Source organism: Leiobunum rupestre, chromosome 8, assembly GCF_980474605.1.
Source record: "Leiobunum rupestre chromosome 8, qqLeiRupe1.1.hap1, whole genome shotgun sequence".
Taxonomy (NCBI): Eukaryota; Metazoa; Arthropoda; class Arachnida; order Opiliones; family Sclerosomatidae; genus Leiobunum; species Leiobunum rupestre.
The window spans coordinates 27,490,685-27,502,115 of NC_143391.1; the positions used below are offsets into that span (position 1 = coordinate 27,490,685).

The following is an 11,431-nucleotide window of genomic DNA, read 5'->3' on the forward strand; positions in this document are numbered from 1 at the left end:
ATATTTTTTGGCATATATTTAGTACGTTTGAACTTTTTGGGGATCGTAGAAAGTTTTATAAATAGTATGTGGTCTAATTTCACCACCAAAGCAGCTGGCTTTCTCTGAATTCCTCTTGTACGGCCCTTAATTGAAAGCGACCTTCAACCGGTTTTCAAGCGCATTGTAATTGTTGACAGCAGTTACAATGCCGGATTTAATCTTTTGACGTTTAAAAACGGAAGAAAATTTATTTCATAGATGGCGTATTAAGTGGAAAATCGAAAAGTACGTTTTTCCTCAAAAAATGCTTCGAAAATACGTTCTGTGATTGGAGGAAATACGTTCTCGAAATCGCTCGGAACATCACTGTCTGCCATGCATTTGTATTACCGGTATAGGCTCGCGCTCCGCCCTTTTGTAGATAGACTCTGTCTAAACTTAACAAAATTAATGAACTAAGCCTAACCTAACTTTCTCGCACATATGGTTGCTTAAACCCCGACTAAACCTCTCGTAGTGATAGTTGAACGGAATTCTTGAGGCGCTTCAAAGCGGCTGATGTACCTCAGTAAACCTTCCGACTTAGGCCACGCCTACCGTGTCCAAATATCCCGAGTCCCCTTAGATTCTTGGTCCATGCTTGGATGAATAATAGTGTTACTTGGATATATCATTCTACCGTCAAGGCGTTCATTTCGCCTAGAGTTCTTAAATTACGGTAATTTAGGAAATCAGTAAATTACGCGGTAATTTACCGCGTAATTTACCGTGTTGCGGTAAATTACCGTAATTTTCTTTGTTTTTAAAAAAGGGTTTTTTTTACAATTAAAACAAGGAATAAAAAGAAGAAACCGTTTGTTGCTCAAAATATTTCTGAATAACTAGGTCTACTTTCTTTTTTTTACCCATTTTTACCAAATAAAACTTTATTTACTTATTTAAATGATATGAAATAATAGAAAGAAAACTATATTCTTTCGCTAGACTACTTCGAAGTAACGCTAAACCAACGCAGATGTGCGGAATAACCAAGTGAAAATAACACTAACATTTTAGCAGACGACAGATGAATCATGAATGTGATTTTTCTTAAACAGGGCTAGACATAAGTATTTTTCCTATTAAACGTATCAAACTATTCTAACACGGCTTTCGACTCCTTGAAAATTCGCAACCAAAACGAATCTAGGTGGCGCAGCGGTGCCTAGCACTTCGAGTTTGTGCGTTACGCCTATGACCTGGAGTTAAATTACATTATTAAACGATGCAAAAATACGACGTATTTTAGGTACATTTTAGCCCGAAAGATCAAAGAAAATTGATAAAGTGAAACACGAGTACGATGGTAAATTACCATGGTGATTTACCACCGTAAATGATTACCAGGGTAATTACCATTTTCGTAATTTACCTGAGAAAATTGTAAATTACTGTTACCAGGGTAATTTACCGCGTAAATTACGAGGGTAAATTACCGATTCGTATCTCTAATTTCGCCGCGTCCGCGGATGCACATTTGCGAGGGGGAACAAATGAGAACGTGACGATGTGTTTTCGACGGAAGTCGTTGGAAATCAGTTTCCGTTTGTTACGGGTTCTGCTCGTGCGATCGGGATTTTGAAAATAACGGCGGCTAGGCTTAACGACTTAGATCTTCCCACATTATCATTATTTACTTGATTAAAAAGAAGTTCAATATTATAATATTAATTACTTGTATGTAAAAGAAACCAATCCAAGAGATCGAAGTTGCAAATCGTGCTTGTATCAAAACGCGATTTTACTTTTTAGGAATAGTATTAAAAGCACGAGGTTTCCTGTTTGTTACGGAAGTTTCAAGAATTTCCCGCAACTTGAAGGGGGGGTCGTAAAAACCATTTGTAGTCAGAAAAATATGTCGACGGGATATATCCAAGTAACACTATTATTATAGAAAGAGGAGAGATAATTTATTTAATCCCAAACTAGCTACACTGGCACCCCCTTTCAAACAAAAAATGTTTAAAAATGACATCCAATTTCAATCTGCGAGGCGATGCAATTTCAATCTCAAGTCTTCCTGTTTTTGACAGTTTATATATTTTTTTCCATTTTATTTAAAAAACGACACTCGAATCGGAATATGTTTAGATGCAATATTATTTATTAAGATAATTTATCTACAACGTAAGTCACTGGGTTTGCGCAAACGGCATTACTGAATTGATGTATTTTTTTTTAATTTCAGTGATACCACATCGACGAAATTTTCCCACATTACGAAATCTAGCAAAATTCGAGGTGGGGATGATTTGAAACAATATAATAATTATAGCAACCGATCGTTAGGTTAGTGGTGAAAAATATAACTAATGGACGCTTCAATAAAAGAAACTCCCCTCTCCAAATTCTTCTGGGAAGGAGCTATTTCCGGTCGGTCGGTTAAATGGTTAGGATGGCTAGCCAGAAAGTCAAATATAAGCCAAGGGAGACGCGTTTTTTCCCTCATGAGATTTTTTCGTCAGATAAGAAACGCGTCGGCTCACGTGCATAAGGAACATACTAATGTTAATTTTCGATAATATATTTTAAGGTAAACTATATAATGTTACTAAAACTAAGTATAAGAAGATAATATTATTATTATTATCATCCTCTTATGGTATAAATAATTAAAATTATATGTAATATTTTTATGTTACCGGGCAATTTTAAAGCTTCTCATGGATGCAGAGTCAATTCATTTCGTATAAAATTATCTTTTGGAAAAAGATGAAAACTCATTCCTTTAGAACTAAACATATTACTTTTGCAGTACGGTATGCAACAAGTGTTTCCTTTTAACCAGGTAACTTTTTTGGCATGTTAAGGCTTAGCAAAAAACTGATGTTACGTTCGAGAAAGTTTCCAGCTTTCTAATATTTCAACAAGCACTATATAAATATTAACTTATGAGTCCTGGCTGTCGGAAATATTACTTCTTGGCAATTTCTGGGAAGATGTTTTATTTAAGCGCCTATTAGCCTTTTTAGTCTTCATTTAGGTACTAAACTAAAAACAGAAACAGCACACAATCTTAAAGATTAGTTATGGGTAATTGATTCGATATTGATAATGTAGACGGCGTTTTATTTTCTATACTTAGGGCGTAGAAGGATAATTATTCAAAAAATAATGAATACGATTTTTTTCTGAGTTGCTAAAATATTTATTTAGGTAAATGCATCTGTTTTTAGTCTTTTAGAAAACTAGGGAAATTTTGATCTAAAAAAGGGAATTTCCAAACTCCCTAAAATGGAAATTTTATAGTGTTGTAAGTCGGAAAATTTTCCGTATTTTTCCGAAAAAAATAAAAAAGTTTTCAGTCCATGATTAGTCTAATATATTGTTTTCTTTTCGTCTAATTTTTTCGAATCTAAAGGTGAACCTAAACCTTTAGACTAGTTTAAACTGATTAACAATGTAACACTATTAATGTTTTGTAGTATGTTTACTGATATTAGACATTTTATATCGATAAAAAGTTAAAAACATTAAAAACCCTTAAAAAGTAATTTATGTTTCAATTTTTTATTTTTCTGATTTGGGGAAAATTTTTCCGCATTTTATTTTTCCGGAAAAATAACAACACTAATTTTAACCACTACTAACTATTTCAACAATTTCATCGTTAGGAATTTCATTTACTATTAAATAAAAAGGTTCGCCCTTTTTTCGGTTTCAATTTTTTATTTTTCCGATTTGCCGAAAATTTTCCGCATTTTATTTTTCCGGAAAATTAACAACACTAAAATTTTATTTTCACAATCGGGCATCACTGTGCTTTTTATTAATTGATTTTTCCGGCGAACAAAGTTCATTTGACCTTGAAATTCGGAACTTTCAAGTTCGCGTATTTAAGATGCTGGAATCTAACCTGACCTCAGGTAGAGAATACACTTCAGACATTGTAATGCCGCCTTTTACGTCCTTTTCGTTCGGCTTTCGCCGTAGCCTCGCCTGCAAATGATGGAATTATGGTAAAACGCGCGGCGCCTCGCTACCGTATTGCCCCTTCTTGCTCTCATTTTTTTATTAACCCCTCCTTTTTCTTTCTTCTACTTTCCTTACTTTCATCTTCGCATCTTCAAAGGACGAGTCCGCGCGGAAAAAAAAATGTTTTGATGTACTCCCGGAATCACCTCTTCTCGCCCCCCCCCGCTCTGATTTCTTTTTTTTAAGCGCAAACATTTTTAATTTATTTTATCTCATTTAATGAAGATGAGTAAAATTAGTAAAAAAAATCTTTAAAATGAAATGAGCCAGTACCGTATATTTCTAAGTGGGTAACGGTAAACAATTAACTCGATGTCGAAAGAGTAAGGTTTCTGGCTTTTTTGGTGGGTGGGGGGGGGGGGGGCACACATTTCGAAAGTAGCGATTTGTAAAAATACGAAAAATAGTGTGACCTTCGGAAAGAGCGCGGGATATTTCTGAGCTGGAAAACTAATTTTTTTCATCGTTTTATGGATTCGATGCGTGTCTATACAGTCTTTGCGATTCTTCTATCTCTCTCTCGATTAGAATCTTGCAGAGCGGGGGTTGAAGTCGTGTCTCGTTCGACCCCAAAACGCGGCCCCGAGTCGCGAAAAACCCCGGTTCGTAACAACTCTTATTTCGCACCCATCTTCGAAGTTTCAAGTCGTTTTGCCGGATTATAAGAAACAACAAAGTTCAGTGTCAGCGGTACAAGGGAACAATGTCCCCTCCTAAATTTTCAACTAGGGCGCAACACCTTTGTTTGCCCCCCCCCCCAATCCCCTGAAATATCGTGAATTTGTTTTTACAACCATTATGAAAAAGATAAATTTGTCGTTTAAAACTTTTAACAACAAAGAAAGATCGAATTCCAATTAAACTTTCGATTTTTGGTCAAATTGAAGTAAAATTTCCCAATATTTGCCCACTTTTATAATATTATATATTGACGGTTTTTAAAATTCATTTTGCGCGTGAAAATACCTCTACATGTTATGGTCAAAAAAGCACGCAAAGAAGGCTATGTGCCCAAGACATGTACCTGTAGTGTCGCGCTAAAACATCATTTCAAAATCCGTCAATTGTGGAGCGTCTAGCTCGCTCGACATGCGAGGCAGGGGTAGTCTACGCGGGCTGTATCCTACATTTCATTTTACTTGGGGGCCCGCAAATCGAGTTTAAGGGGGCCCACAATAGCCTCCTCAATTTAGCCCGTTGAGACCCAAGCAAGGACTTTTAGCCTACGAGTCCTAAAAATCTTCAACGCCACTGAACACGGATGACGATGACAAGTACCTCAAATAACGCGTTACAATGTTGTACAAATATTTAAAAAAAAGTACGTGAATTCTTAATCATTACCATTTGTTTACCGGTCTATTTCGTAGACGTGTACAGACATAATCAAATATAATTATCCTGACCCCAAACGTTCCCTCGGAGAAATTCTTGTCTCGCGGGGTGAAATCGGTCAGACGCGGGTCAGACACTCGTATTTTTCAAGGCATGGCGAGGTTAAAGAACGAAGATTTGTGGACCCATCCGCGGAAGAAAAAATTTAACCCGGGGCATTATTTTTTTATCGAACTAAGATTATGCCATATAGTGCCAACTGGTAATACTCCCACATGTTAGTTCGCGTTGAAAATGATTTTTTCATTTTTTTTTCAAGTAAGAGGCAGTAATAAGCGGGTTGAAATATTTCCGAATGCCCCTTCGACTTTTCGTGGGAAAGGTGCATTCGAAGAACTTTTGAAAGGTGGATATTTATCAACATAGGTCTTTATCACTGTCTGTTAAAGTTCTTTGTTCCTTCTCCCCAACTTTTATCGACGAGTTCGAATTTTCGACCACAATTTTCACGTCACTCGAGTCGACCTTGTCTCTTTTGTGTTCGGGATTTAATTTTGAACAAAACTATTATACTCGGTTCCTTTGTAACGAGAATTCTCGAAAATGAGACTTAATAAAATACCTCTTTGTCAACTAATCCCTTTTTAAATTAACAAAAGGGACATTATTTCGAGATAATAGTCTACTAATTAATTACGGTAATGAGGTCCGTATTTCATTCCCAAATATTTTGATATTTATCGTTTTTTTGTTACTGGTTAAATATTTGCCTTTCTTATCGACGCGTATCTAATTCGTGTTTTTTGGGATAAGTATAATTTTTTCGTCAACCCCTTAATCCGAAAGGATCGCCATTTTGTTAACGTCAAGAATGCCGAAAATGTTACCTCGCGTAAAAACGCAAAAGCAGACTTAGACTGGAGGTATAGAAATCAAGTTCACGTTTTCGTTTCTCATGGGTGTTTCAGACAAGGTGCGCCGTAAAAGAATTCCCTTAATTAACTGAGATAAATTATTAACTTAGATCGAGGAGAGTTGGTTAATAGATCTTAACACGAAAACGTTATACGCGTAAATTTTCTTAAGGATGGGTAATCTCATTTTATAAACTTTGAGTCGACGAGACGGCAGCACCGCGTAGCGGAAGTAAACCGTACTAATTCCGGTGAGACTATATTGGCTCGTCAGGGAAAGTATCTTTTAATTTGATGCAATGTAAACATTTTATTCCCTCGAGGTTTTTCTAGGAAATTCTCACACAATAGAAACAAATAAGAGAAAAAAATGCATTATATTTGAATAAAAGGAAGCGAGTTGTTTTGCCATGTCATCGTTATAATCATTTGTAGGTTAATAGGACGTGTGGTGGAAAAATAACTATGTTGATGCAATTTTCATTAATTATTTGGTCGATTTTGGATTTTAATATATTACATACAAAATTCAAAACACTTATTTAAGTCTACTTGTTTATAATTTATGATAACTTCAATTTCGTTGTGACCGGGTGTATACACGTTACGTATTTACAAAAAGGATATTTTATTAATTGATTCGATGAAAAATGGTTATATAAAGAAATTTGTTTCTTCGTACTGTCCTGGGTGTCCCATTTGGTCAAGATTCATTCATTAGGAATAGGTGCAAAGTACACTGTTAAGTATAGGCATAAAACAAGGAAGCGACAGTTTGGGAATTTAAAAGCAAATAGTGAATTATCTCATTGTCACATCAAGGACAGTAGATACAGGGACGAGAAAGTGTATTGGCGGCCTCTGTTGGAATATATCACCTAAAACGACCTAAACGCGAGGAGTGTTAGTTGTAAACAAAAAAAAATGGCGGTCACCTAATTTTAGCGGTTTTTAACGAGGCTTAAGTGTTCCAAACAAATGGGCATTTTATTATTTACGCTCGTAGTTTTATTTTTAATTTAACATCAAAATGGTAAAAACTAACTACAATAACCACGTCTTAACAATGGCCGCGGTTTGTTTACATCTAACTCCCCGTGAATATGAAGACGTTTAAAATCGAAATTTTTTCCCTGCTTTCTCGTCCCTGTATCTACTGTCCTTGGTCACATTAACCGATAATTCCAAACTGTCGCCAATAAGGCGTAAATATTTATACAAATTAAACGTAAAGATTTCGTTGTATGTTCCGAACGCTCTCTACGGTCCGTCATTGTTATATACGGATTAAGAAAAGGGAAATTTCAATTCTTAAGCGTTCCTTTCGTTTCGATGACCATTCAGTTCCTTGGGTAAACAAACCTTAAGCGGGATTGTCGCGGATTCTCTGGCACCCTAACTTTCAATTACAAACACGGTTTACACGCTGGCGTTCCTAATTTTCGTTGTGTTGACACTGCAAATTGGCCTATTGTCTTTCGTTGTCGCTCGCTCTCCGATATATCGAGCGAGGCTGGCCGACGCCTCATAAAGAATTGAGGGCCTGATGCCTCAGGAACGGCGGCAAAGGTCCGACGAACGGCGTGGGAGGCCTGACGATGGGCTTAGGCCTCGGCTCCTCCGGGGTGGCCGACGAGATTCGAAGTACTTGGAAGCCGCCGACTCCCGCTTTGTACTCGACCACTCTGAGGGTTCCCGTCGGGTCCACGTAACTTTTTTAATCCGATGGAAACACAATGGAAGAGAAGAAAATGAAACTTTTATTACGTTGTGTACGCAGCCGTAAAAGCCGCTGTTAAAAACTAAATTTTTTTCCTTCCAAAAACCGCTCTTCTTATCTCAAAATATTTTACCTTTACTTACGAAGAGTAAAACGTGAATGCCAAGATTTAAGGGGTTTAAAATCTCTGTCACGTTTGACTCTAATCCCAGCTCCTTGTATATCTATAATTTAGAATTTTAACTAACAAGGTCTGTGGAAGTTTTTGATGAACCTCGAAATTAGGTTTAATCAAAATAAAAAAAATTAACTCCATGAAGAAGCAGGTCTTTTTATCATAAATATTTCAAAAATATTATTAATTTTACCATGGAACAGAAATTTAAAATTCAAAATTTCAATTAAGTTTTTGTGTGTAAATTTCGTATAGTAGGTGGTTTCTTATGGACTGTTCTCGGAATAAAAGTGTACTCTTTTTGACTGTTCTCGGAACAAAAGTGTACTCTTTTTGACTGTTCTCGGAACAAAAGTGTACTCTTTTTGACTGTTCTCGGAATAAAAGTGTACTATTTTTGACTGTTCTCGGAATAAAAGTGTACTCTTTTTGACTGTTCTCGGAATAAAAGTGTACTCTTTCTGACTGTTCTCGGAATAAAAGTGTACTCTTTTTACATTAAACTGTTCGCTTGTTCCGGAGTATTAGGGCTACTCTTTCTACTCCTCTTCAAAAGCGGGAGTAAAGAGAGTAAACTGATAGAATCGCCTGGTTATCCAGAATCTATCTGCCCAAATCACAGACAACCATTTTGGGTCAACGTTTCTAGCCTGACTCGAACTATTCACCACCACAAAATAGGACTAAAATTACATCGTAGGGTTACTCTTCTTACGTTAATACGAAATCCCAGAACAGCCGAAAAGAAACCACCTAGTGTTGAGACATTGAGGTGATGTTAATGCAATTAAGTTTAAATGTACGCAGTACCGTCACTAGAGGGTACAGTTCGCACCGTGTGATACCCTCTATGATAGAGGCTCTATCATTTTATTATTGTTGCTTTATGGTTAAGTAAATATGCTCCAATGATTTGTACTACGAGTGGCACCGACCTTAGTGACGACACTGAATGTACGAAGTCCCTAGCTGGGTTTGTAGTCCTTACCCGTATCGACCTCGAACAGTACCGTCCGCGTCCCTCTCTTCCTGGCGGAAGGACTGATCTGGGCCACTTCCGGTATCGTATCCGAATTTGTAGGTTCCGGGCCCTTTATGGTTTTCGATGTGGTAACGAGCCTTGGTTCCTGCGGGGATGGGCACTTCTCTGCCGTATGAGACCACCGCCCCGAATACCTCCCAGCCAAACAGACACGACAGTAGAAACAACGCGCTCCAAGCCGAATAAATGTCCATTTTCAACCTCAAGATCTTGTGGAAATCTGAAAGTTACATAATAAACGGGTCAGGTCGATACATTGCTCAAAGTTATTACGAACAACTTAATTTAAACCAGCGGCAGTTGTTCGCAATAGTTCACTTGAAAGGTTAATTTGTTACCTGACTGATATGATTAAACTAGTATTACGCAACGTATAAACGAGATTTAAATGTACAAGTGTACGAATTTATTTGACGTCAACTAGAAGTTGCGTCATTTATTTTGAGTGTTATAAGTTCGTGAAACTGCTTGTCGATCCGAATGCATTAAGTCGTTTCTCGTTAATATTCGCTCGTTGGCCCGATCCTTAAATCATCGTTTTACGCGAAAATATCGTCCTCAATTTTCGTTTTCCCCGATTTCTCATTTGGCGAACGGGGCAAAAGCGTGAGAATCATTTAAACGTGAAAGTGCGGTATATTTGGTCCGAAAAACTCGAATCTACCGGAGGTGTGGGTGAATCCGCTTTGATAAATTAACTAGTCATTCGCCATCCAATGACGCTGCCAAATCGGATTCGCTGGCCTCGTGATTAGTCATTCGCTAATATGTAGGACACAAACCTTTTGCACGATCGAACGTGAAGGGAAAGGATGGAGAATCAAATGAAAGAGAACGTTTTCAATAAAACGACGGAAAAATAAGAGGGAGAACTTTGCATCGCGTCATCTACCGTGTCCTTATTTTCACTTTTGACTAAAATGAGAAAAAGTCGTCGGGAAAGTCGACGGGGGGAACATTGCATAAAATTAACTTCGAAATTTGAAACCGAAAATTCATTTCCCAGAACGAATTTTGTCGAATAAGCTGTACGCGTGAATACACCCAACAAACGCAAATATACGGTTCAAGTTTTTATCTGACGGTTTTAATTAACGTTCTTAATTAGATTATGTTTAAGCGTAACGTTATTATAAGGAGAAAATTAAACTTGCCTAGTTAGGTATAAAATAGTAAATAGTTAATATTTAAGTATTTGCCCAAAATTTTTTATCTTTTAATTAAGACCTGTACACGATGATAAAATACTATGAACATGGTATATACTTTTTCTGCAGTAACGAATTTATGATAAAAATAATTACAATAATTTAACATTCTGATTTCCGTTGGAAGAATTGGTGGCTTAAGGCTAGTTAAAAAAATTTAACTTATTTTAGAAATTAAATTAAATCATAGGATATTTTAGAAATTAAATGAATCGTAGGCTATTTTAGAAATTAAATGAATCGTAGGCTATTTTAGAAATGAAATGAAATCATATGATATTTTAGAAATTAAAGGAAATCATATGATATTTTAGAAATTAAATGAAATCATATGATATTTTAGAAATTAAATGAAATCATATGATATTTTAGAAATTAAATTAAATCATAGAATATTTTAGAAATTAAATTAAATCATAGAATATTTTAGAAATTAAATCAAATCAAAGGATATCCTAAGTTAATGATAAAATGTAATGGCTTAATTACGTTTGAATATTTTTGGATTTTAGTCGATTGTATACATTATTTTTTAACAAAATACAGTTCCTCAGTCCTAGTGACGGCGACATAACCTTTCATTTCATTAGCTACGTTGGTTGGAAAAGGTGTATTTTCCAAAAAATATCGGTCAACGCTTAAATTTATAATGAGGAAGCTTCGAATATGTTTATATATTTTTTTGAACTGTCACAAAATGCAAATGAGTATCTCGGATACGTGATAAAACCAGTCGATGCTGACTTCACCCAATTCCCCGCTGTTAAATAAACTGCCAACTAAAGGATAGATTTATTTAAAGGGAGAAACCCCATCTCTTCGGAAAATATTTTTTCTTGAAATTTCGCAAAGCTCCCGCATCATCAGGCCTCTGGGTCAATATTAAAAATTCACATTTCCGATTAATATATTTCGTAAAAACCGTCGGTAGGATCTCTTCTTAGAGCCATTCTTCATTTATGCGGATATTTCTAATCCGATTTATCAAAGTCGTCTTATCCGGGCAACGGGCCTCCTTTCTCTCGGGTATTAAAAATATTA

At 36.2% G+C, this 11,431-nt stretch overlaps 1 protein-coding gene across 1 annotated transcript; it reads right to left on the bottom strand.

The window, feature by feature from the left end:
* Positions 1-7,351: 7,351 nt before the first annotated feature.
* LOC149932978 (cuticle protein 6-like) lies at positions 7,352-9,379 on the bottom strand. The gene is made up of 2 exons (XM_090156684.1): positions 9,129-9,379; positions 7,352-7,957 (listed from the first exon to the last, which is right to left on the bottom strand). The coding sequence occupies exons 1-2, from the start codon at positions 9,374-9,376 to the stop codon at positions 7,771-7,773; spliced, it is 435 nt and encodes a 144-aa protein (XP_090012810.1). The 5' UTR covers positions 9,377-9,379; the 3' UTR covers positions 7,352-7,770.
* Between the last annotated feature and the right edge of the window lie 2,052 nt (positions 9,380-11,431).

Coding starts and splice junctions, on each gene's coding strand:
- LOC149932978 (XM_090156684.1), bottom strand. CDS start 9,376: ATGGACATTTATTCGGCTTGGAGCGCGTTGTTTCTACTGTCGTGTCTG. Junction 7,958..9,128: donor ACTGTTCGAGGTCGATACGG/GTAAGGACTACA, acceptor GGATTAAAAAAG/TTACGTGGACCCGACGGGAA.